This window comes from Triticum aestivum, chromosome 4D (assembly GCF_018294505.1).
Source record: "Triticum aestivum cultivar Chinese Spring chromosome 4D, IWGSC CS RefSeq v2.1, whole genome shotgun sequence".
NCBI classification, from domain to species: domain Eukaryota; kingdom Viridiplantae; phylum Streptophyta; class Magnoliopsida; order Poales; family Poaceae; genus Triticum; species Triticum aestivum.
The window spans coordinates 9,395,293-9,421,499 of NC_057805.1; the positions used below are offsets into that span (position 1 = coordinate 9,395,293).

The 26,207-nt window shown below is 47.6% G+C and overlaps 1 protein-coding gene across 2 annotated transcripts; it reads left to right on the forward strand.

Annotated features, from left to right (window-relative positions):
* The first annotated feature begins 16,501 nt into the window (after nt 1–16,501).
* On the forward strand, nt 16,502–25,970 carry LOC123095677 (ankyrin repeat domain-containing protein 27). 2 transcript variants are annotated; one of them, XM_044517219.1, is made up of 13 exons: nt 16,502–16,818; nt 16,943–17,038; nt 20,807–20,986; nt 21,765–21,896; nt 22,315–22,454; nt 22,536–22,646; nt 22,782–22,907; nt 23,527–23,676; nt 24,491–24,559; nt 24,665–24,766; nt 24,973–25,143; nt 25,246–25,325; nt 25,625–25,970. In XM_044517219.1, exons 1-13 carry the CDS (start codon nt 16,620–16,622, stop codon nt 25,683–25,685), a joined length of 1,617 nt encoding a protein of 538 aa, XP_044373154.1. In that variant the 5' UTR covers nt 16,502–16,619; the 3' UTR covers nt 25,686–25,970. The 2 variants fall into 2 exon arrangements, with proteins under 2 accessions (XP_044373154.1, XP_044373153.1); XM_044517218.1 differs by having other exon boundaries at nt 16,503–16,818; nt 24,458–24,559.
* Nucleotides 25,971–26,207: the final 237 nt, after the last annotated feature.

Here is a 26,207-nt window from a genome sequence, read left to right on the forward strand (position 1 = left end):
GGTCAAGGAGATCAACAAGGGCAAGCTGGTGAGGCGTCAGAAGAAGGCTGAGCGTGCTGCAGCTGGTGAGGAGGTTGGTCCAGGGTCCGAGGACATCGACAGTGTGGCCACAACTCGTTCTTTTCCCTTGGGGGGATGTCATTTTGATGATGATGATGATGCTTCGAGCGCACCTCCTCTTGTCTAGAGTCTCGTTAGTATCGCCTTTTCCCTTTTTGTTGTCTTGATGACAAAGGGGGAGAAGTGTTCTATTAGGGGCGTTTGCAGTTGGTTTCAGTTGGGTGAGATCTCAAGGCCTCGTTTGTTTTGGTTGTGTTTATTTGGCTTGAGATACTCTTATTTAGTTGGTTTCAGTTGGGTGAGATCTCAAGGCCTCGTTTGTTTTGGTTGTGTTTATTTGGCTTGAGATACTCTTATTTACTTGCTTTCGCGGTGTGGTCGTGAGCTACCTAGTCTATGCGAGAGACTATCTACCTTATGGAATTTATCTATGCTTATGTTGATATATCTTGTGGAGTATGATCAAACTTCTATATGTTAGTCTCACGTTTTCTGCTCACCACACTTGCATGTGATCTAGGCACCGTGTTGGGTTTTATTATGTTGATCGCATGCCTTGACAATGTGGATCTAGGGGGAGCCTCATATGTGTGTGCTTGATGCATATTCAAGCATTTTTTTCCTTGCACATATATAGGGGGAGCTCCTTTGATCAACTATTGTCACATGGCTGTTTACTTAAGTTGTATCCTATATGCCATGTCCTAACCATATTGTCATCAATGCACCAAAAAGGGGGAGATTGAAAGTGCAAGCATCACTTAGATTATATTTTGGTGTGATGACAATGTGGTTAGTGGAACTAATGTTGGTTGCTAAAGTTTATCTCAGGACTTTGGTTCCAAGGTGTCCATTGATGGAGGTGTGCGACCCCCCAGTCCAAAAAGATCAAAGGTGTGGTCACCGGCGACTCGAAGGTTTTTCGTTTTGGTTCGATTTGAGTCGTAGGTAAAACCGCACTATCAAGAGGGGTCTTCGTGAAATTAGTGTCGTGTGGGAATGCCTCCAAGACAGATACACCAGCCCTCCTACACCTCCTCAGATATTCCACTTATTGTGTGCTTTGCCGTGGTGTCCTGTGATGTTTCATCAGAAATCTTCTGGACACCCCGTGTGCACGGGGTCTCTGACCCCCGTGCGCACGGGGTAGTCAGAATATTTCGGGACACCCCGTGCGCACGGGGCTGACTTAGCCCGTGCGCACGGGGTACCTCGAAACTCACTGGACACCCCGTGCGCACGGGGTCCAACGGGCAGAAATCCCCTCCCGGCCAAGAACACTATATAAGCCCCCTTCTTCCTCCTCCATCCCTCAACCCTAATGTCTTGTTGAGCTCCTCCATTGCTACACCCCATTTTGCTCACTACTCTCAATCCCTCCACCCAATCTTGTTGAAACTTTGGGGATTGGGAGAGCAAGACCCGATCTACACTTTGACCAAACCAAATCGCATTCCCCGCAACATTCATCCACCATGACTTGTTACTCTTGGAGCTTGGGCTCCTAGGCGGTTAGAGGTTCCTCCGGAAGCTTCCTTGCTTGTGGTGTGCTCCGGAGAAGTTTGTAAAGGTGTGGTGGTCGCCTTCAAGACCAACCCTGAGTGATTCAAGGCTCATCCGTTGGGGGTGACTCGGAGATTACGGCGAGCCTTCGGTGGCGTTCCGCAAGCTTTGGCTCCGGCACCGCTCCAAACGGAGAGTAGCTCTTCCCCAAGGAAGAGTGAACTTCGGGATAAAATCCGCGTCCTCGTCTCACTTGTGGTTAATCCTTTCCCGCACTTTACTTAGCCTTGTATGCTTGTTGGCTTGCTAATTAGTTTGTTGCCTAGCATATTTAGCTTAGAGCTTGCTTGTCATATAGGTTGTGTTCACCTAGTTGCATATCTAGTGAACCCTTTTTATCCGCTAAGCCTTAAAATTGACAAGAAAGAGTAAAATTTGTAGTCTCCTATTCACCCCCCCTCTAGTCGACCGTATCGATCCTTTCAGCCTTGCACAACGGCGTGGTGGTGGGAGTTTAGTCCCACCTCGCTAGCTGAGAGAGAGCCGCACCTGTTTATAAGGTGCGGTGCGCCTGAGCTGTCGAGCTCCTTTCTAAAGCAGGCTTACGGGCCTAACCTCTTTGTACATGCCTGTGGGCCTACTGGGCCTTCTACGAGCCTGAATCCTGGCCCATGGATGGGTTTCTAGTCGTATTCAGGCCGTGGTGGCCTTGTAGGTGGCATAATTTTTATTTTTTGCCTGTTTTTTTGTTTTCTTTTTTGCTTTTTTTATTTTGTTTTGTTTCTACTTACAACAAAAAAACTTATTTATTTTATTTTGTTTCTAATTACTTATTTACTTTACTTTATGATAATTCCTTTTGCTATTAAAGTTTCTAACAAAAAAAGTTCTTTATGAAAATTATTTTTGCTTTCAATGATTTTGAACAGAAAATACTTCGATAATTTTAGTTGCATCAATTTTATATAATTTTAGTTTCAATAATACTAGAGGTTGCTTATAATGTTTTGAACAGAAAATACTTTGATAATTTTAGTTTCATAAATTTTATTTATGTTATTAAAGTTTATTTTATTTTGTTTCTACTTATATATTTTATTAAAGTTTATATTATTTTGTTTCTAATTACTTATTTATTTTATTTGTTATTTTTCATGCACCATTTTCATGCATTTACTGATTATTTTGAGCTATAAGACCCTAAAATTGAAAAGCATTTCAAATGAACTCTGAAAAGGTTGAAAGTTGGCATGGTATCATCATTTCATCCACATAGCATGTGCAAGAAAGTTGAGAGGGTTACGGCAAAAACTGGATGCACTTCGTGTACAAAACGGACAATCTCTTTCGAAGTATCAGGATTTCATACGGAAACTCGTCTGTTACAAAGGGATTTCATTTTTTAAAACTTATTTGAACTCCTGACTTTTTGTGTGTTCAAAATGCACCATTTAAAGCCACATCATCAATTTTCAACCCTTTCTGACTTCATTTGTTATTTTTCATGCATTTACTAATTATTTTGAGCTATAAGACCCTAAAATTGAAAAGCATTTCAAATGAACTCTGAAAAGGTTGAAAGTTGGCATGGTATCATCATTTCATCCACATAGCATGTGCAAGAAAGTTGAGAGGGTTACGGCAAAAACTAGATGCACTTCGTGTATAAAACGGACAATGGTATCATACTCGTCTATTACAAAGTTGGCATGGTATCATCATAATAGTTGCGGGAGAAAGTCTTCACTTCTTCTTCGCTTGTGTCATTTGCTTATTGCGCCGTAACCATGGATAATCTTCATCGTTTATCAGGATGCTTGGGTCAGCCTTGACTTTGAAAGGAGGAATTTCATGAAACTTTTCATAATCTTCAGACATGTCTGTCTTGCCCTCCACTCCCACAATGTCCCTTTTTCCTGAAAGAACTATGTGGCGCTTTGGCTCATCGTATGATGTATTCGCTTCCTTATCTTTTCTTTTTCTCGGTCTGGTAGACATGTCCTTCACATAGATAACTTGTGCCACATCATTGGCTAGGACGAACGGTTCGTCAGTGTACCCAAGATTGTTCAGATCTACTGTTGTCATTCCGTACTGTGGGTCTACCTGTACCCCGCCTCCTGACAGATTGACCCATTTGCACTGTTGGAAATATGCCCTAGAGGCAATAATAAATGGTTATTATTATATTTCTTTGTTCATGATAATCGTCTATTGTTCATGCTATAATTGTATTGTCCGGAAATCGTAATACATGTGTGAATGCATAGACCACAACGTGTCCCTAGTAAGCCTCTAGTTGACTAGCTCGTTGATCAACAGATAGTCATGGTTTCCTGACTATGGACATTGGATGTCATTGATAACGGGATCACATCATTAGGAGAATGATGTGATGGACAAGACCCAATCCTAAGCATAGCATAAAAGATCGTGTAGTTTCGTTTGCTAGAGCTTTTCCAATGTCAAGTATCTTTTCCTTAGACCATGAGATCGTGAAACTCCCGGATACCGTAGGAGTGCTTTGGGTGTGCCAAACGTCACAACGTAACTGGGTGACTATAAAGGTGCACTACGGGTATCTCCGAAAGTGTCTGTTGGGTTGGCACGGATCGAGACTGGGATTTGTCACTCCGTGTGACGGAGAGGTATCTCTGGGCCCACTCGGTAATGCATCATCATAATGAGCTCTATGTGACTAAGGCGTTATTTACGGGATCATGCATTGCGGTATGAGTAAAGAGACTTGCCGGTAACGAGATTGAACAAGGTATTGGGATACCGACGATCGAATCTCGGGCAAGTAACATACCGATTGACAAAGGGAATTGTATACGGGATTGATTGAATCCTCGACACCGTGGTTCATCCGATGAGATCATCGTGGAACATGTGGGAGCCAACATGGGTATCCAGATCCCGCTGTTGGTTATTGACCGGAGAGGCGTCTCGGTCATGTCTGCATGTCTCCCGAACCCGTAGGGTCTACACACTTAAGGTTCAGTGACGCTAGGGTTGTAGAGATATATGTATGCGGAAACCCGAAAGTTGTTCGGAGTCGCGGATGAGATCCCGGACGTCACGAGAGGTTCCGGAATGGTCCGGAGGTGAAGAATTATATATAGGAAGTCAAGTTTCGGCCACCGGGAAAGTTTCGGGGGTTACCGGTATTGTACCGGGACCACCGGAAGGGTCCCGGGGGTCCACCGGGTGGGGCCACCTATCCCGGAGGGCCCCATGGGCTGAAAGTGGAAGGGAACCAGCCCCTAGTGGGCTGGGCGCCCCCCCATGGGCCTCCCCCCATGCGCCTAGGGTTGGGAACCCTAGGGTGGGGGGCTTCCCCCTTGCCTTGGGGGGCAAGGCAACCCCTTCCCCCCTTTGGCCGCCGCCCCCCAACCCTAGATGGGTTTTGGCCGGCCCCCCTCCCAAGGGGGCCTATATAAAGGGGGGGAGGGAGGGCAGCAACCTACAGCCTTGGGCGCCTCCCTCTCCCCCTGCAACACCTCTCTCTCTCTCTCTCTCTCTCTCGCAGAAGCTCGGCGAAGCCCTGCCGGAGACCCGCTACATCCACCACCACGCCGTCGTGCTGCTGGATCTCCATCAACATCTCCTTCCCCCTTGCTGGATCAAGAAGGAGGAGATGTCGCTGCACCGTACGTGTGTTGAACGCGGAGGTGCCGTCCGTTCAGCACTCGGTCATCGGTGATTTGGATCACGGCGAGTACGACTCCGTCATCCACGTTCATTGGAACGCTTCCGCTCGCGATCTACAAGGGTATGTAGATGCACTCCTTTCCCCTCGTTGCTAGTAGACTCCATAGATGCATCTTGGTGAGCGTAGGAAAATTTTAAATTATGCTACGATTCCCAACATGCACTTAAACAAAGGGACCTTAAAATCATGTCCGTAGTCAAGTTCCCATATGTCCATTATGTAACCATAATATGTGTCCTTTCCCCTCTCGGTTGTTGCATCAAAGCGGACACCGCTGTTTTGGTTGGTGCTCTTTTGATCTTGGTCGATCGTGTAAAATGTATTCTCATTTATCTCGTATCATTTGTAAGTCAATACAGTCGAAGATGGTCCCCTGGACAACGAGTACAACTCATCACAAACAGTGGTGTCACCTATGAGACGTGTTTCCAACCAACTGCTGAAAGTCCTGATGTGTTCACATGTAATCCAGTCGTCACACTCCTCCGGGTGTTTGGAGCGCAGACTGTTCTTGTGTTCATCGACATACGGGGTCACCAAGGTAGAGTTCTGTAGAACTGTGTAGTGTGCTTGAGACCAAGAATATCTGTCCCTGCATATTATTGAGTCCCCTCCAAGCGTGCCTTTTCCAGTCAGTCTCCCCTCATACCACGATTTAGGGAGACCTATCTTCTTAAGGCCAGGAATGAAGTCAACACAAAACCCAATGACATCCTCTGTTTGATGGCCCATGGAGATGCTTCCTTCTGGCCTAGCGCGGTTATGGACATATTTCTTTAGGACTCCCATGAACCTCTCAAAGGGGAACATATTGTGTAGAAATACAGGCCCCAGAATGACAATCTCGTCGACTAGATGAACTAGGACGTGCGTCATGATATTGACGAAGGATGGTGGGAACACCAGCTCGAAACTGACAAGACATTGCGCCACATCACTCCTTAGCCTTGGTATGATTTCTGGATCGATCACCTTCTGAGAGATTGCATTGAGGAATGCACATAGCTTCACAATGGCTAATCGGACGTTTTCCGGTAGAAGCCCCCTCAATGAAACCGGAAGCAGTTGCGTCATAATCACGTGGCAGTCATGAGACTTTAGGTTCTGGAACTTTTTCTCTGGCATATTTATTATTCCCTTTATATTCGACGAGAAGCCAGTCGGGACCTTCATACTGAGCAGGCATGCAAAGAAGATTTCTTTCTCTTCTTTCGTAAGATCGTAGCTGGCAGGACCTTCATACTGCTTCGGAGGCATGCCGTCTTTTTCGTGCAAACGTTGCAGGTCCTCCCATGCCTCAGGTGTATCTTTTGTCTTCCCATACACGCCCAAGAAGCCTAGCAGGTTAACGCAAAGGTTCTTCGTCACGTGCATCACGTCGATTGAAGAGCGGACCTCTAGCTCTTTCCAGTAGGGTAGGTCCCAAAATATAGATTTCTTCTTCCACATGGGTGCGTGTCCCTCAGCGTCATTCGGAACAGCTAGTCCGCCGGGACCCTTTCCAAAGATTACGTGTAAATCATTGACCATAGCAAGTACGTGATCACCGGTACGCATGGCGGGCTTCTTCCGGTGATCTGCCTCGCCTTTGAAATGCTTGCCTTTCTTTCAACATTGATGGTTGGTCGGAAGAAATCGACGATGGCCCAGGTACACATTCTTCCTGCATTTGTCCAGGTATATACTTTCAGTGTCATCTAAACAGTGCGTGCATGCGTGGTATCCCTTGTTTGTCTGTCCTGAAAGGTTACTGGGAGCGGGCCAATCGTTGATGGTTACAAACAGCAACGCGTGCAGGTTAAATCCCTCCTGTTTGTGCTCATCCCACGTACGTACACCGTTTCCATTCCACAGCTGTAAAAGTTCTTCAACTAATGGCCTTAAGTACACATCAATGTCGTTGCCGGGTTGCTTAGGGCCTTGGATGAGAACTGGCATCATAATGAACTCCCGCTTCATGCACATCCAAGGAGGAAGGTTATACATACATAGTCACAGGCCAGGTGCTGTGATTGCTGCTCTGCTCCCCGAAAGGATTAATGCCATCCACGCTTAAACCAAACCATACGTTCCTTGGGTCAGCTGCAAACTTAGCCCAGTACTTTCTCTCGATTTTTCTCCACTGCGACCCGTCAGCGGGTGCTCTCAACTTCCTGTCTTTCTTACGGTCCTCACTGTGCCATCGCATCAACTTGGCATGCTCTTCGTTTCTGAACAGACGTTTCAACCGTGGTATTATAGGAGCATACCACATCACCTTCGCAGGAACCCTCTTCCTGGGGGGCTCGCCGTCAACATCACCAGGGTCATCTCGTCTGATCTTATACCGCAATGCACCGCATACCGGGCATGCGTTCAGATCCTTGTACGCACCGCGGTAGAGGATGCAGTCATTAGGGCATGCATGTATCTTCTGCACCTCCAATCCTAGAGGGCATACGACCTTCTTTGCTGCGTATGTACTGTCGGGCAATTCGTTATCCTTTGGAAGCTTCTTCTTCAATATTTTCAATAGCTTCTCAAATCCTTTGTTAGGCACAGCATTCTCTGCCTTCCACTGCAGCAATTCCAGTACGGTACCGAGCTTTGTGTTGCCATCTTCGCAATTGGGGTACAACCCTTTTTGTGATCCTCTAACATGCGACGAACTTCAGCTTCTCCTTTTGACTTTCGCATTGCGTCCTTGCATCGACAATGACCCGACGGAGATCATCATCATCGGGCACTGGTTCCTCTTGATCTTCAGCAGCTTCCCCCCTTGCAGCATCATTGGGCACATCGTCTGGTTCCTCTTGATCTTCAACAGCTTCCCCCGTTGCAGCATCACCGTATTCAGGGGGCACATAGTTGTCATCGTCCTCTTCTTCTTCGCCGTCTTCCATCATAACCCCTATTTCTCCGTGCCTCGTCCAAACATTATAGTGTGGCATGAAACCCTTGTAAAGCAGGTGGGTGTGAAGGATTTTCCGGTCAGAGTAAGACTTCGTATTCCCACATGTAGGGCATGGACAACACATAAAACCATTCTGCTTGTTTGCCTCAGCCACTTCGAGAAAATCATGCACGCCCTTAATGTACTCGGAGGTGTGTCTGTCACCGTACATCCATTGCCGGTTCATCTGCGTGCATTATATATAATTAAGTGTGTCAAAAACCATTACAGAACATCATGAATAGATAATTAAGTGACCAAATTAATAGAAGTTCATCATCACATTAAAACCAAAGTACATACATAGTTCTCATCTAACAACATATATATAGCTCTCCAGAGCATCTAATTAATTAAACCATACATTGAAACTATGTAAAACATTTCAATGCGAAAATAAATGCGATCATAATCGCAACCAAGGTAACAATTGATCCAACGGCATAATGATACCAAGCCTCGGTATGAATGGCATATTTTCTAATCTTTCTAATCTTCAAGCGCATTGCATCCATCTTGATCTTGTGATCATCGACGACATCCGCAACATGCAACTCCAATATCATCTTCTCCTCCTCATTTTTTTATTTTTTCCTTCAAGTAATTGTTTTGTTCTTCAACTAAATTTAACCTCTCGACAATAGGGTCGGTTGGAATTTCCGGTTCAACCACCTCCTAGATAAATAAAATCTATGTCACGTTGGTCGGCATATTTGTCATAAACAATAAATGAACCAAATAGTTATAAAAAGATAATATATACCACATCCGAATCATAGACAGGACGAGGGCCGACGGGGGCGGATACCAAAACCATCGCACTATGTAATAAGAAGGAATAATAAAAGTAACAAAATTAGACAAGTATCTATCTAAAGTAAGAATTTTTTTCTTTCAGAAAGAAGATAAGAACAAGAGGCTCACCACGGTGGTGCTGGCGACGAGATCGGCGCGGGCGATCGACGGCGGTGAAGACGGGGACGGGACGTGACGGACTGCTAAACCTAGACAAATCTCGGGGAAAATGGAGCTCGGAGGTCGAGTTTCGAGAGGAGAAAGATTAACTAGTGTGGCTCAGACATTCCATCGAAAACCTCATGTGCATAGGAGGTGAGCTAGAGCACCCAAATGCCCTCCCCTCGCCGGCCAGAAAAAACAGAGCACTGTGGAGTGCTCTGCTATGGCGATGGGGTATATATAGGCAACTCATTGGTCCCGGTTCGTGGCACCAACCGGGACTAAAGGGGGGCATTGGTCCCGGTTGGTGCCACGAACCGGGACCAATGCCCCCCTTTAGTCCCGGTTGGTGGCACCAACCGGGACCAAAGGCCTTGTGCTGCCCCGCGTCAAAAGTTTAGTCCCACCTCGCTAGTTGAGAGAGCTCGAGAGTGGTTTATAAGCGCTGCTGCGCCCACCCTCTCGAGCTCCTCTCAACTGCAGGCTTTCGGGCCTAACCGTTCTCTTTGCCTATGGGGCCTACTGGGCCTTCTGCGGGCCTGAATCCTGGCCCATGGATGGGTTTCAAGTCGTATTCAGGCCGTGGTGGCCTAGTAGGTGGCATAATTTTTTCCCCTGTTTTTTGTTTTCTCTTTTGCTTTATTTATTTTGTTTTGTTTCTACGTACAACAAAAAACTTATTTATTTTATTCCATTTTGTTTCTAATTACTTATGTATTTTACTTTGTTTATTTTATTTTTATTTATTTTACTGCTGCTATTTTTATTTATTTTACTGCTGCTATTTTTATTTATTTTATTAAGGTTTATTTATTTTACTTACTATAGTTTATTTTATTTTATTAAGGTTTATTTATTTTATTAAGGTTTATTTATTTTATTTACTATAAAAAAATGAACATAGATGCGCCTATAGAGAAACTTCAACCTACATCCATAATAAATTTCTATGAAATTCAAAGAAATTTACTCTGAATTTAGGTCAAATTCCCTGTATAAGGGCATCTATTTTCACTTTGAGAGGAGCTCAACAAGGCAGAGAGGGACGGGCTTATAAACCGGTGTGAGCGCCCTTCGGTTGGCGAGGTGGGACTAAACTCTGACCGCTACTAGGACCAAAGGGTGAGCCTCTGGTCCTGGTTCAAGCCACCAACCGGGACCAATGGTGGTGGGCCAGGAGCGAGGCCCATTGGTCCCGGTTTGTCCCACCAACCGGGACCAAAGGGGCCGGACGAACCGGGACCAATGCCCCCACGAGGCCCGGCAGGCCCCTGGCCGCACGAACCGGGACCAATGCTCACATTAGTCCCGGTTCGTGACTGAACCGGGACTAATGTGAATATTGCCCTGTGACCAAAGCCCAGTTTTCTACTAGTGTTGCCCCCCTTACACTTGTGTCCCAGTTGAGGTAATATGGACTCTAAACCATGTTCTGCACTTCGGTTGGTTGATCTTGGGCGGGGCATGTTTAAACTGGAGGACGATGGGTAGTAGCCCCGCTCTCTCGAAGTACTCCTCGAACCGTTCATCATATGGCATCTCGCACGATGTTTGGTGGCCTCTCTTGCGCAAAGGTTTTAACAACTGTCAAAATTATAGAAGTTGTGGTCAATACCTTACTAATTGACTGAAAAAAGCATATTTGGTTCTTACATGCCTAGTCTCGATATACTGCGTCGGATGAGTGGCGTTGTAACTGGCCTCAAGCCCATGATACCAAGGACCATTGGCTAGCTTATTGTGATTGGTCATCCTATGTAACACAATAATCCACACTTAGTCATAAAATTTACAACAAATATTTGACATCTATACTTGCAATCAAAATGAATAAGGCATACCTGAAACACATAAGAGAACATCTATACTTGCATACATATGCATTTCATCTTCACACACATGTCAAAGACTCTTAAAATGCATGTATTTGGACAGAGCCTACATAGCACCACACGCATGACAATGCAACATCACACATTATCGGTACATATGCATTTCAATTTATCAAATATCACCATACACCAAAATGGTATTGCAATTTGTCTGAGAAGTTAGGTGACGATGGCACATGCACATATCTCATGCATATGCACATAATCACAGACCCAATTCATCCATACATATGCATATAAGAGAAACATCCATGCTTCCATACATATGCACGTTTCCTTACTTTACCACTAACAAAAAATATTATCTCTAACATTCATCCATACATTTTTTTAAAATATCTCCAAAACATTCATCCAAACATATTAAAATCCAAGTGAAATATATATGTAATATAAGTACACATTCTTATAGATTTGCACGTAAACCAACCACAACAACCAATATGATTTCACATGGCTGGAATTTGAAGATATCCGAGGAACTATGGCTCATCTACATTGCTAAAAGTTACATAAAAAGTAGCAAGATTTAGTCACATTTTTGGGACGGGAATCGAAGGAGAATACCTTGATCTACGTAGGGTAGTAAAGATACACAAAAAATGGAGCAAAAACAGGCAATATCCGAGGGGGAGGGGGGATGGAGGGAAGGAGAGAGAGGAGGTTTCTCCTCTGTTCATTCCGAACAAGAGAAGAAAGGCGCACTAGGTGGCCTGCACGCGACCCCTGCAGCCCTACCCCTCTAGGGGTGTATCGCCGTCGGCCCTGGTAGTGGCGGTAGACCCCTTTGACACGTGGACATGATCAGGTGATGTTGCAAGGCTCTACCACCGTTGACCAGGCATTTTGGCAGTAGAAAAGGGGTCATATAAGATGACACTTTCAAACCGGGGTCAGATCTCGTTAATCTTCCACTAAAAGGCGAAGCCAACGATTTTGGCCGTGAAGGGAGGCATAGTATACATAACATTGTCTTCCTTTTCGAATTAACAAAACATTGTTACAAACATCATCGTTCACGGACGTCGTTGCATGCATGCCATGCCATGCCGGCGAAAAGGGAGTGACATTACTCTGCTCTTCCGAATCTGGAAGCCCAAACGAAAAGGGAAAAGTTTCCGCGACTAGGGCCGCGCCGCCAGCTCGCGCCAGGGTGGGTGGTCACGGGATAAAGTAGGCCGGCTGCGGGCGCGCCACCCCCGAAGCGTCCGCCTCGAAAACCCAAGCAACCCAAACCCACCCATGGGGAAAGCGAGGCGCCTCAAGCAGGGCCGCGGTGCTGGCCGCGGCGGCGGTGAAGATGGAGGCGGCGGCCGCGGCCTCCAGCGGGGGCGGGAGCGCTTCGACGGGTTCTTACATGCCCAGTCTTGATGTACTGCGCCCGGTGAGTGGCGTCGTAACTGGCCTCAAGCCCATGATACCGAGGACCATTGGCCAGCTGATTGGTCATCCTACACAACACAATAATCCACACTTAGTCATAAAATTTACAACAAATATTTGACATTTGCACTTGCAATCAAAATGAATAAGGCATACTTGAAACACATAAGAGAACATCCATACTTCCATACATATGCATTTCATCTTCACACACATGCCAAAGACTCTTAAAATGCATGTATTTGGACAAATCCTACATAACACCACACACAGATGACAATGCAACATCACACATTCATGATTTATCCATACATATGCATTTCAATTTATCAAATATCATCATACACCAAAATGGTGTTGCCCTGTGTTAGAAAAAGTTAGGTGACAATGACATATGCACATATATATGCATCCATACAACGTAGCACATATCCATCCATCCATACGTTTGCACATAATCACATATCCAGTTCATCCACGCCCGGGTGATGTGGCGAGGTTCTACCGCCATTGACCAGGTAGTTTGGCGGTAGAAAAAGGGTCATACACGAAGACACTTTCAAACCGGGGTCAGATCTTGTTAATCTTCCACTAAGAGCATCTCTAGCAGACCCCGCATCCCGCCGACCCGCAGAACGCGTTTGCAGTTCGCGGAAAAACGACTTTGCGGGCCGGCGCGGACGGCCGTAGATGCAGACCCCGCATAACGGACCCGTACCTGCATGCGGCGATGCGACCTTGCCGAGGCTGCGCGAGATGCTCCCCGATCATTCCATCGCTTGGCGCAGCCACCGGCGGCCGGAAAAGCCAAATCCGGCGGCACACGATGAAGGGCCGCAGATCCGCAACTTTTCGGCCCGCCAACGCAGGAGGGAGAGAGGGCAACCTCGTGCGTGTGGCGGCCTTTCGACGTGCTTCCGCCGGCTACTTTCGCCGGAATCTTGGGCGGCGGGGAGAGCGGAGGTGGTTGGTGGGGAAAAGCGCGGGCTGAAATGTCCTCCCATCAACCGCTCCCGCTATATGCAGGGCACCGACGGGCCGGGGGGGAGGGGGCAAACCCGCGTATTCGCGGGTTGGGGTCAAGTTTTTGCCGCGTCCCTCAAATTTTTTTGCGGGCCGGCCGCGTTTGCGGGGTCTGTTCGGGCGAGATTTTTCCGCGCCGACCCGCATTTTGGCGGTTATTTTGTGGGTCGGGGCTTTTTGCGGGGTCTGCTAGAGTTGCTCTAAACGCAAGACAACGATTTTGGCCGTGAAGGGAGGTACAGAGTACTCCCTCCGTTCCTAAATACTCCCTCCGTTCCAAAATAGATGACTCAACTTTATACTAACTTTAGTACAAAGTTGGGTCATCTATTTTGGAACGGAGGGAGTATTTGTCTTTCTAGAGATTTCAAATGGTCACCACATACGGATGTATATAGACATATTTTAGAGTGTAGATTCACTCATTTTGTTCCGTATGTAGTCACCATTTGAAACCTCTAGAAAGACAAATATTTAGGAACGGAGGGAGTACATAACATTGTTTTTCTTTTCGAATTAACAAAACATTGTTACAAACATCATCGTTCACGCACGCCGTTGCATGCACGCCATGCCATGCCGGCGAGAAGGGGGACTGACATTAGAGCATCTCCAGCCGTTCGGCCCCCCAGGGCGTCGAAAAACTGCGCCCTGGGGGCGAGCCGGCGCTAGTTCGGCCCCTAGGGGCGGCCTAGCTCCCAGCCACGGCCCCAGGCGCCCCAGCCTTGGCAAATTCAAACGTAGTTCATTCCCGCGCCCAAAAATAAACGCCACAATCCGGCGATCAAGTGGTGATCGGCGATCGATGAAAAGTTCGGCGTACAAAAATCAGAACAGAAACGCGCATCAGACGGCGAGGTCGGCCTCCGGCGTCGGCGGAGTCGGCGTGCGCGGGCTTGACGGGGTCTCTGTGCTTGGCGGCGTGGCTTCTGCGCTGCGGGCAGTCTCGGCGGCATCATCGATCGGGCTTGTTGGCGGCGTCGGCGTGCGCGTGGGCGTGGGCGGCGTCGTCGTGGGCGTGGGCGGCGTTGTCGAGGGAAGCTGGTCCAGGATGAGGCCGACATGCGCCCTGTACCACGCCTTGACCGCCTCGTCGGTGCTCTGGAGCATGTCCGCCCCGCCCAGCAGGAAAGCCAGGTCGGTGTTCCTCTTCTTCGCGGCGACGTTGGTCCGGAGTAGGTCGAGCTTGATGGCGCTTGTCGACATCAACGCCGACCACCGCGCCTCGGTCTTCTCTTCACAAAGGACGGCCCGGGCCTGTGCGTCGGCGAGGCAGTGCTGGATGGATTCCTGCACGCGAGCGGTGGCCGCGTCGGCGTGTTTCCCCTTCTTGGCACCTTTGTTGCCGTCCGGCCGCCCTTCTAACGCGCCCGAAGCCGGCGCATCCGGCTTGTATGTCTCCTTGGCCTTCTCGAGGGTGCGCCGGACTTCCGCCCACTTGTCGCACTTGTCAATGCGCTTGTAAACGTGGAGGTACTTGAACTCGGCGTCGTTGTTGCTCTGCCTATACAGGCTGAACATGCGCAGCAACTGCGCGGGGACGAACAAACAGTTGGCGGGCGCACACGGCGAAGAGAGGCGGGAGACCGGCGTGGCATACCTGATCCTCAATGCTGGCGCCGCTCTCCGGGCGAGCGGCCACCTCCTCGACGACACTATGCCATTTGTTGCACGCCCCCTGGATGCGCCCCCAATGGTTCGCCATCGCCTTCGACCCGCGCTGCATGTAGACGCCTTTGAAGTAGGGGTCGACGAGCTTGCGCTCGTCGAACTCGGCCTTGATGCGCCCAGTACGTGTCGACGCTCTGGTTCGCGCCGGTGGTCGGGTCAAGGCAGACGACTTTCCATGCCTCGGCGAGGCATTCCTCTTCCTTGGACGCCCACTTGATGCGCGGCTCGGCTGACCTGGCCGTCCGCTTCTTCTTCTTGCGCCTCCTCGCCGGCTCCTCCTCGTCCTCGTCCTCCTCCTCGTCCTCTTCCTCCTGCTCCTCGTCGCCGTAGACGTAGCCGAGCTCGCCGTCCATGCCGCCGCTGAGATCCACCGCCTCATCCGCGGTGAACCCGGGAGACGCGGCGGCCGCGGCCGATCCTTCCGCGATGATGTCGTCCATGTCGGTCTCGTCGGCATCGCCGAGGTGCGAGAAGGGCAGTGCACAACGGCGGAGAGGGGGCGTCGGGGAGGATGCGTACGCGGGCGGCGAGTAGTTGTATGGAGGGTACTGCACGCCGGTGAAGGCGGGCGAGGGCGTGCACTGGGCCGAGTGTCCATGGGGGAACGTGACATTTGGGTTGAACCCACCGTGCACGTCCCCGTCGGCGTAGCCCGGCGATCCCCATGGCTGCGGCGTCGGAGACCCGACACCTTGCTGGCCCCAGGGCGCGTACGGCGCGTGGTTGCCGGGGGGATTCATCATCCCCGCGCGTGCCGCCTCGGCCTCAGCCTGGTCCGCGGAAGCGGCAGCGGCACCCGCAGCCGCGCGTGCCGCGTTGTCACGGGCCTTCTTGGCGAGGGCCCTATTCCGCCGGTCGGCGGTGACGGCCTCCCGTCGCTGTACTTCTATCCTCCAATCGGCGTTTGTCATGCCCGGCGGCTTGGACGGCGGCGCCCTCGGCTTCCTCTGCTTTGGCTGGGCGACGGAGGCGGTCGCGGTTGCCGCGGCGCGGGGGACGACGTACTTCTTCGGTGCCATGGCGGCCGGCTGGGAGGCGAGCAGGAGAGAGAATGGCGGGAGGAAAGGAGAAAATGGGAGGGAACTGGGGAAAAGCGGGGAGAAACGGCGGGAAAAGGCGCTCGACTCGCCGACAGGGCGGACCCATGCGCGCATTTTCGCTTGTGCCGACGCCCTAGGACGCCGGGTTCTGCCTGGGTCCGCCGACACCAGATTCGGCCCGAGCCGGCGAAAAACGGGCTTCTGGAGGGCGACTGGGCCTTTTTTTGGCGCCGGCGCGGTAAAAACGTTTGGGAGGGGCCGGTTGTGGACGCGGATGGAGATGCTCTTACTCTGCTCGGCCGAACCTGGAAGCCCAAACGAAAAGTTTCCGCGACTAGCGCCGCGCCGCACGCTCGCGCCAGGGTAAGTGTGTGGGCGCGCTGCCCCCGAAGCATCCGCCTCGAAAACCCAAGCAACCCAAACCCCCACCTCAAGGGCGCTCGATGGGGAAAGCGAGGCGCCTCAAGCAGGGTCGCGGCGGCGGCGGTGGCGGAGGCGGCGGCGGTGGCGGCGGTGGCGGAGGCGGCGGCCGCGGCCTCCAGCGGGGGCGGGAGCGCTTCGACGGGTTCGCGCCGGGGAGCTTCCAGAACGTCTCGTCGGGCATGGCCTACTTCCCCTCCCAGGACCGGGTGGGCTACATGAGTACGTCGTCTCCGGTCCTGTCTCCTTCGTTTTCCTCGTCCCTTGTCCTTCTAGATCCGTTGGAGCCGACGTCTCTGATGGCCGCCGCCGCCGGCGCTGTTTGCTCCTCTGCTTGCTCATCCAGGTCAGGAGCAGAGGGAAGGGCTGGATCGCATGCTCACCTCGGAGATGGTGCGCCGCCACATCGCGGAGTCGGGCGTCGACCCCAGCGAAATCTTCTGTGAGAAACCGAGAATCCCACCCCCTGCCGAAATTGGCCTGTTTTTCTCTCTTCACCTAGAAAGGGTTTGTTTGGATCTGTGCCGCGCGCGCGTGCATTGTGGGGGTTGTGCACGTGAATGTGGTTTCCGCCTTCTCCTGGAGGAAATTAGTGAATGAATACATGTTTTTTAGTCTAACCCTATACCTATCTCAGAGCCAAGAGGACCATCATCTGCATCACTAACAGTAGGAGATCGATAGTGCATTCAACCATTGACCGACTACACGATTTAGCTCTCGCTGCATGAATTTTAAAGTTAAAGTTTGTCTAACATAAAAATGTAAATTGCTCAGCGCTACGACGAGCTCATGCCAAATCACAGAAATTTGTCATCGCCATATCATCAAAATAAATTGCATCTGTGGACAATTTGTTTTTGACGGTTGTACGACGAGCTCACGCCAGCCTGAACCAGGGTACATTTACATAGGAGTGAGTGAAGCGCATAGCAGGTCCTTGAACTATTTCAAGGGTGTCACGTAGGTCCTCAAACTATGAAAATCATGATCCAGGTCCTTGAACTACGGCAAGTTTGTCATGCTAGGCAACATAATCCTTAGACTACTTTGGTGTTGAACTGATTTTGGACCTAGATGACACACTGCACTTTGAGGACTTGGATGATGATTTTCATAGTTTGAGGACCTAGGTGACGCCCCTGAAATAGTTCAGGGACCTACAATGCACTTCACTCTTTACATAGCAGAAGAGAGAAGGGGGGGGGGGGGGGGGGGCGGTTAGAGAGTACAAAGCATTTAACACGTGTATGCAAATAACATAAATTTCCATTGCATCCAACACATGTATGCAAGCAACAACACATCTACGGACAACCATTATGATACAGTCTACACTTCAAGTAGTATTAGAGACAGAGAAACATACCTTTTAAATTGTGTTTTGAAGAGTTGGTTGACAGTGGTGGAGCTAGGAGCCTAGGATTCAAATAATGGGCCCACTAAGCTAAAATAATGGTCCAATGAAAAAAAATTAAGACCCATATGAGCAAGTTTCATTTCATAGCAAAGGCGATGCTACAGAAAGTAAGTGTATCAGACTTTTTTCAACAAAGGGTGGAGTTTATTTGCTCAAAAAGGAGCATCAAGAGAATACATACCCTAAGAGCACGCACCCAGCCTTGCATCGCCAACACCAATGCACACACAAAAAACACGCCGGCAATAGCAAAGTCATATAAGACCAAAGCTATGTGTAGGCGATTTAAACGCAAGACAGTGATTTTGGCCGTGAAGGGAGGTGCAGAGTACATAACATTGTTCTTCTTTTCGAATTTAACATAACATTGTTACTAACATCATCATTCACACACGTCGTTGCATGCGCGCCATGCCATGCCGGCGAGAAGGGAGTGACATTACTTTGCTCTCCCGGACCTGGAAGCCCAAACGAAAAGGGAAAAGTTTCCGCGACTAGCGCCGCGCAGGGTGGGTGGCCTCGGGATAAAGTAGGCCGGCTGTGGGCGCGTTGCCCCCGAAGCATCCGCCTCGAAAACCCAAGCAACCCAAACCCCCCCACCTATGTTTTCAAGGCGTCCAGGTGCTTTAAGGTGCTGGGGGGCGCCTCAATGCCTAGGCGCTCAAAGCGCGAGGCGAGGCGACGCCTTAGACACTTATTATTAGGCGCTAGGGGTACTAATATGGCAGCCTTGGGAGAGGGCTGCCGGCGGCGGAGGAGCTTGGTCGGAGAGGGGGAGGGCCGGCGGAGATGGATCTTGGCCGGAGAGGGGAAGGGCCTGCGGAGGAGGAGCTTGGCCGGAGAGGGGGAGGCCGGCGGAGGAGGAGCGGATCTGGGCCGGCGGCGTGAGAGGAGAGAGCGCCTCTCTCTTTTCCCCTCGATTTGGAGTCACGGGTGTGTTCCCCTCTCTCTCCTGCCTCTGTTTACCCCCTCTCTCCCGCCCAATTTCTCTTCCCTCCTGCGAATTCCTCTTTCTGGCGCGCGCCAGCTGCTGGTTCCCGCTCAACCTGCCCACGCATGTCCAGGGCGTCCAAAATCAACTAAAGCGGCGCCTTGGACGCCTCAACAGCACAAGGCGAACGCCTTAGATAGAAAACTAAGGCGACGACGACGCCTTGACGTCCCCGAGCGCTCTGACGCCTAAGCGTCGCCTTGAAAACAGAGTCCCCCGCCCATCGCTTCTAGGTGCTCGATGGGGAAAGCGAGGTGCCTCAAGCAGGGTCGCGGTGACGGCGGCGGCGGCGCCCGCGGTGGAGGCGGAGGCGGCGGCCGCGACCTTCGGCGGGGGCGGGAGCGCTTCGACGGGTTCGTGCCGGGGAGCTTCCAGAACGTCTCGTCGGGCATGGCCTACTTCCCCTCCCAGGATAGGGTGGGCTACATGAGTACTTTGAGCCCCGATCTTGTTTAACTTCTCCTCCTCCTCGATCCGTCGGAGTCAAGGCCTCTGACGGCCGCCGCCGCCGGCGCTGCTCGTTCCTCTGTGTGCATGCGTCTAGGTCCGGAGCAGAGGGAAGGGCTGGATCGCATGCTCTCGTCGGAGGCCGTGACCCGCCACATCGCCGAGTCGGGCGTCGACCCCAACAAAATCTTCTGTGAGAAATCAATCCCCCGCCTTCCCACCCCCTGCCGAAATTGGCTTGTTTTCCCCCCCTTTCTAGCAAGGGTTTGGGTCTCGGTCTCAAAGCTAGCTAAGAGGGCCATCATCTGCATTACTAACAGTAACTGTAGGAGATGCGGCGTCCAGTCATTCACCAACCACACTCGATTTCGCTCACAACATTATCCGAATCTAAAAGTTGGAAAAGTATGCCTAAGACACAAAATCAATTGCTGTGTCGTCCTAGCATCCAAATCTCAAGAATTTGTCATTACCGTATCATCCAAATCGTCAAAAATAAATTGTGTCTATGGACGACCTGTCGCTAAAATGTTTAAGAAAACAACAACACATCTATATACGGACAACCATTATGCTGACAGTCCTTCAACTAGTACTAAAAGATAGAGGAACATGCCCTTTAAATTGTGTTTTGAAGAGTTGGTTGACAATGGTGGAGCTAGGAGCCTAGGATTAAAATAATGGGCCCACCAAGCTTAAAACAATGGTTCAATGGGGAAAAGAAAATCAAGATCCACATGAGCAAGTTTCATTTCACAACAAATGCGATGCTGTAGAAAGTATATCACACTAATTTAGTGGAAATCATATCACACTCCGCAATTCTCTGTGTGGCCCACGAAGTTCTCGAATTGGCATATTTTACTCGTCATGTTTTAGGTGGTTTTCTTCACATTTCATACAAATAGACATTCAACTCAGCGCAATCTCCATTTTTGTACAAATAGCACAGAAATCAGCAAGGCGTTGAATAATGGAGACTTTAGAATGGACACCAAGGTGTCGAAGGAAGTTAGCACTACCTGCCGCATCCCTGATTTATCTGCTCAATCACCAAAGTCTGGTCTCTCCACTGGTCGTAGCGGTGTCAATGGATTCGCCCCATGTTGAAGCTGCTGTATAGCACCATTCTGCTTGTTGTTTGTTATTTTGCAATCTCGGGCTATCTAGGAGTGGATAGGTTGAGCTCATTGGGACCTTGGGGGAGAGAATGTAGGAAGGGTAGTTCGGGAGCAGGCTGGGAGCCTGGTACAAGCTCACGTCTTTGTCCAATTATTATTTTGGTATATTTGTACATTATAGATATTACAGAGTAACCCCTTTATTTTGCCAAAATAATGGTTGTCCTACAGTTGCTCCACCCACTATATTTGGTGGCGCGGATGGGGACCGCAGTGAGTCGAATGACTCTGTGAAGATGGAGGACATGGGGCCACTGCATGAGGCAGCATGCACGGGGAAGATTGAGACATGCCAATACTTGGTGGAGCAGCTTGGGTTTGACATCAATACTGAAGCTAATGATGATTCAGGTATCTGCAGTGTGTATTCTTGCTAGATTAAATGGTTCATTAATTTGTTTTTGTTGGTGACGTAATGCAAGCTGTTATATAGTATGATGTAAATGTGTCCCTTATAATATTTCTAAACTCCCATTCTGAAAGATTTTTTTTCCAAAAATCGACCCTCTGGTTTCTCGTACCGTATCGTTTGTTTACTATTCCGTAGTGTTGGCATGCTACCGTTATAAATGACATGCAAACACGGAAATTCAATTTGGCTCCCGGTAGCACATGCTCCCTGGCCAATTTTTTTCTCAAGTGTAAAAAAAATTGAGACATTTTTTTTTGTGATCTTTGTCACATACGAATGCTACCTGTAAATTTTGAGGCAAAAAGGTTAAGCATTTTGTCCTGTGCAAAAAAAAAAAAACAAATCGAAGACCAAATGTCACCCCAAATTTGTTTTTTTCACCAATGAAATACTGCTGCTCCATTCCACATGAAAATTCTCAAGCAGGCTTGCGACACCAACACAATCATCTACAATTTTTTTTAAAAACATTTACTATTTTTTTCGTTGTACTGTTCACCCGGGAGCATGTGCTCCCAGGAGCCAAAACGCCGCTCCCATGCAAACACTGATAATGTGTTGAACACTTGAACTCTGGCTTTCGCACTTTCAGGTTGTAATTGTGTTCTGTACACTATGATGTGTTTGCTTAACTTTATGCTTCACATTATACTGTGATAGTCTGGTAAGTCATTTATGTAAGATCTGATTACATTGCTTAATTTTTACCATTGGCAGGCATGACACCTTTGGCTTGTGCGGTGTTGCGTGATAAATCAGTTACTGTGGAGTATTTGCTTGACAAAGGTGCTAATCCCAATAAGCAAGACAACAAAAGATTTACTCCTCTGCACTACGCTACAAAAGAAGGTTCTCTTTCTGCACCTATTAACAACATAAATATATACTTACTATTTTTTGCTCACGAAAGAAAATTGTTAATATTAGTGCCTCTTTATATTTAATGTCCTGATGATCTGGTTGAATGACCATTGTCACTTTGTTTTTAGACTGCATATTTACATTATGCCTAACATGTGTAACAGTCCTCATGGATTCAGTTTTCTACCTCTTTGGCTCTTTGTACTCTCCAACATGACATTGAATTCAATCGTGTATTTGCGTGTTCTTAGATAAAGTTTGGCATGTGCACTAGGGTATGTGGATATCTTGAACGAAACATACTTTACTTGAATGATATAGTCCTGATCTATTTTTCTGTCCATTTGTTCTTAAATAACCGACTGAAATAAAATATTATTCTTCATGCCACTGCTTTTTTACCTAGGGAATAACCGACTGGTACGACTCTTGCTGTCAAAAGGAGCTAGTGTTGATGTATTCTCTTCTGAAGGGACACCGCTACATGTCGCTGCCTCTTATGGGAAGTCTGGCATCATGCAGATTTTATTGCAGCACAATGCAGATGTAATCATAATTTAATTTAATATTTAGTAGTTTAGGAGCATCACTACCTGTCAATTGACCTCTTTCTCTAAAAACATGTAGCCAAACACGGTTTCGGCAGATTTAGGCACACCCATGGCTGCAGTTCTTTGTGTTGCTTCTGGTAGAATTACTGAGTCTGATGCTTTAAAGTGCATGAAGCTCCTTGTCAAGGTCTGGTGGACACTTCACCCTCCTTTTTTTATCTTATAAATGGTTCAGGAACCCAATAGGGATTTATTTACTGGATTCCTGTTTCTTATGTAAACTGGAAATGTCCATACACTCATTTATCTTATTATTCCACAGGCTGGTGCCGATTTGAATTGTGCAAATCCTGATACTCCATTGGTGATAGCAACTAGCAAAGACTTATCTGAATGTGTTGAGTATTTGCTGGAGGTTGGCGCAGATGCCAATATTCCAAGCAATCAAGTAAGTTCTTGATTCTTGCTATTACTGTTGTTAATTGATTTTTATGGTCATTGGTACCCCCTCCAAGGTTTACAAAGCCCGCACACATTTTGATACTTAATTTGACCATCAGTTTGACTAATCAAATATTAATTATATTCCATAAAAGATATATCATTGAACTGGTATTTAAAAATTGTTTCCAATGATGTTGTGTTGCCAACTCTTGGAGCACGAGGAAATGCTATATCTTGGTTATTGCTGCTTTGCTCTATCCTTTTGTTTTTAACATCCTAACCAGATGGACCATAAGTTTTATGTTGACACATTGTAATCATGGTACTCCCTCCGTTTTTATTTACTCCGATATTAGCTTTGACTGAAGTCAAACTTTATAAAGTTTGACCAAGTTTGTAGAAAAACAGTATGAGCATTTACAGTAACAAATTTGTATTATATGAAAATATATGCAGTGATGAATCCAATGATATATATTTGGTTGTATATGTTAATATATTTTTCTACAAACTTGTTGAAAGTATATAAAGTTTGACTTTAGACAAACCTAATATGTGGAGTAAATAAAAATGGAGGGAGTATAAAACTATCTCTGCCTTGTTCTGTTTTTGTTACATAACAGGGCCGTATGGCACCAATAGAAATGGCTGCAAACTCTGGAAGAAGAAAGCTTGTTGAGATTCTGTTTCCTTTCACATTGCCCATTCAATCTGTGTCAAACTGGAGTGTTCAAGGAATCATTGCCCATGAAAAGTTAAGGCAATCAAACAAGGTAGGAATTAAAATCTAAGCTCAATTACTTCGACACCCCAATTTGTGGCACCTTATATTTTCCTGTTCTGAGATTAAAGCCGTGTTCGGAATCCATCCCATCCGCTCCGACTCCGCGGAGTTGTGGAGCTCAGTTTAGGCCGCTCCGTAAAAATGAGCTAGAGGCTCGTCCGCTCCGGAGCGGAGAGGAGCCGAACGCGGCCTAAGTGTGAAGTAAGTTGTTTGTTATCTGTTCTGTTTAGTCTTGACCATGTATGTTTTCCGCTAAATTTTCCTAGCAGCTAACTAAGAATATATGTAGAAATATAAGTTCGGAAATATCATTTAATTACATTGTTACCTAATTTAGAAAAAAAAACTTCAGGACGTGAACACACAATGGTGAAACTGTGGCCAATACTCAATAGGGAACCCAATATTAAAACAGAATGCTAGTATCTGCTTAAAAGAAGCCAGAACATAAATGGGTTGCTCATGGAGATTACATCCTGATATTTACTCATGCAAGCCTGCCAAGTAAATTTTGCTGCAGATATCCACACCCATTTTTGGTCGGTTTTGAGGTGCGAAGCTGTGTCTTGTAGAGGAAGTGCCGCAATTAGGGCATTCCAATTGTTTATGTCTAAACTGCCCATGAGTTCAAGTGGAAAAAGATTGTTGCTCTGAATAAAGTGCTTGAATATTGCTAGTTTGAGTTTTTTAAAGCTGTCACTTAAGCTTCTTCATGTCTGTTAACTTGAAATTTTTTTATGTGTCATGGCGTGCTCAATATTATGATTAAGGGTAAGCAAAGTGATAAAGACAGCAATTTTCAGCTGAAATTAAATGCAGAAGTAGTAACCAAGAAAGAAGACTCTGGTGCACCAAAGAAGCCCTGTGCCAAGGTAATATCATTGGACATCTTCCCTATTTTAAAGCCGATTGGTTACATAGTGCTTATTTTTACACAAGATACCTGCTGCTGATATGCATGTTTTTTATTGGTATAGGACAAGGGAGGTGATAAAGATAAAAAGGCTGAACTGAAATTACTCGGTGCAAAAGCAGTCGAGCGGAAGGACTACGCTGCTGCATTAAAATTCTACAGTGAGGTAGTATATTGTCGCACCATCATATCATATACTACCAGAGCGCTCTGTTTCCATTTCTATAGTGCACTGCTAGCTATTCATCATGAATGAAAATGAATTATGATTTCTTACTTGATTCTGGGATGATGGATTGTGATTCTTCCTTTTTTTTTACCCAAGTTGTGCTTGCCTTTTGAGAATTAACCATATGGTTTGTTTCGATGCAGGCAATCAAAGTGGATCCTGAAGATGCAACGCTTTATTCCAACAGGAGCCTTTGCCATCTAAAGAGCGGCCAAGCGCATGATGCTTTGGCTGATGCCATCGCATGTGTAAATGTGCAGCCTGATTGGGCGAAGGGTTACTATCGGAAGGGAGCTGCCCTCATGTCGCTCAAGGTGAGATAAAAATTGCAGTCTGGCATTCTTTTGCTGCTTTACACGTCACTCCGGCCTCATTTAGACAATCTAATCTGCTTCTTGTTTTCATCATTCTTTCAGGAGTGTAAAGAAGCATGTGATGCATTCCTGGCTGGAGGGAAACTGAATCCTGCAAGCGTGGAGATTCACGACGCATTCTGGTAGGCCTTCCATCTGTCGTCTTTGTTTTCTTGAAGATCTGTTCTCGGAGCAAGGGTTTGGTTTAAATAGCACCGAGATTTGATTCCAAACGTACCCTTTTCATTCATGTTATTATTGTGCATATAATTCTGGCCAGAGTTAAGCAAGTAAATCATGTCTGTTTGATCCCATTGTTTGTACGCCCTATCATTAACATATATTTTTTGTCGACTTCTTTATTTTGTTGTTGCAACACTGTAAAGCATAAATGTTGGCTACCTTGGAGGCCTTAACAGTTGGTTATACCTGGCATTTTCAGGGAGGCGATTGAGGCAATGAAGAAGCAACATTCGGATCGACAAAGCGCAGGCCCGGTCTGATTAGAGCCTTCGTGGGCGAGTTCATGCATGGTTCGGTTCGGTGGTGCTCCTCTCGGGCTTCCGGTTCTGTGTACGTGTGATGAAGTGGCGTTCTTCTCCCTGCCTTTTGGTTCTAAACACAGGGAGAAGTGGTGTCGAGCCGTGAATGCTCGGTTCCTTTAAAATGTGTGTAACGTCCCGTAGCATATACGTTTATAGATCACTAAAGTAGTGATCTAAATACTCTTATGTTCCTTTATGGAGGGGTACTTTGTGATGGACGAATCGGTTTTCTCCTTACCGATACTTCTATGTTGCATGCTGAAGGCGTGTCAAGTGCAAGTGTGTTCTTGTTCCTCACAAACATAAAAACGCGAACATACTGACGGTCATACAAATGCAGAATAGCGGTAGACCATACTGAAGCCCTCCTTGACACGCGATGGGCAAATTCGCTGCCTAACAACTCCCTGCACCACAAACATCTCATACCGTCTACACAAGTAAGGCCATACGACAAGAAAAAAAAACACAAGTAAGAGA

What these genes read in the sequence shown, in the direction of transcription:
- LOC123095677 (XM_044517218.1), top strand. Translation starts at nt 16,620, where the DNA reads ATGGGGAAAGCGAGGCGCCTCAAGCAGGGTCGCGGCGGCGGCGGTGGC. An exon ending in TATTGCAGCACAATGCAGAT is followed by an intron (nt 22,455 to 22,535) that starts GTAATCATAATT and finishes AAAAACATGTAG; the next exon opens with CCAAACACGGTTTCGGCAGA. An exon ending in GAGATTCACGACGCATTCTG is followed by an intron (nt 25,326 to 25,624) that starts GTAGGCCTTCCA and finishes TGGCATTTTCAG; the next exon opens with GGAGGCGATTGAGGCAATGA.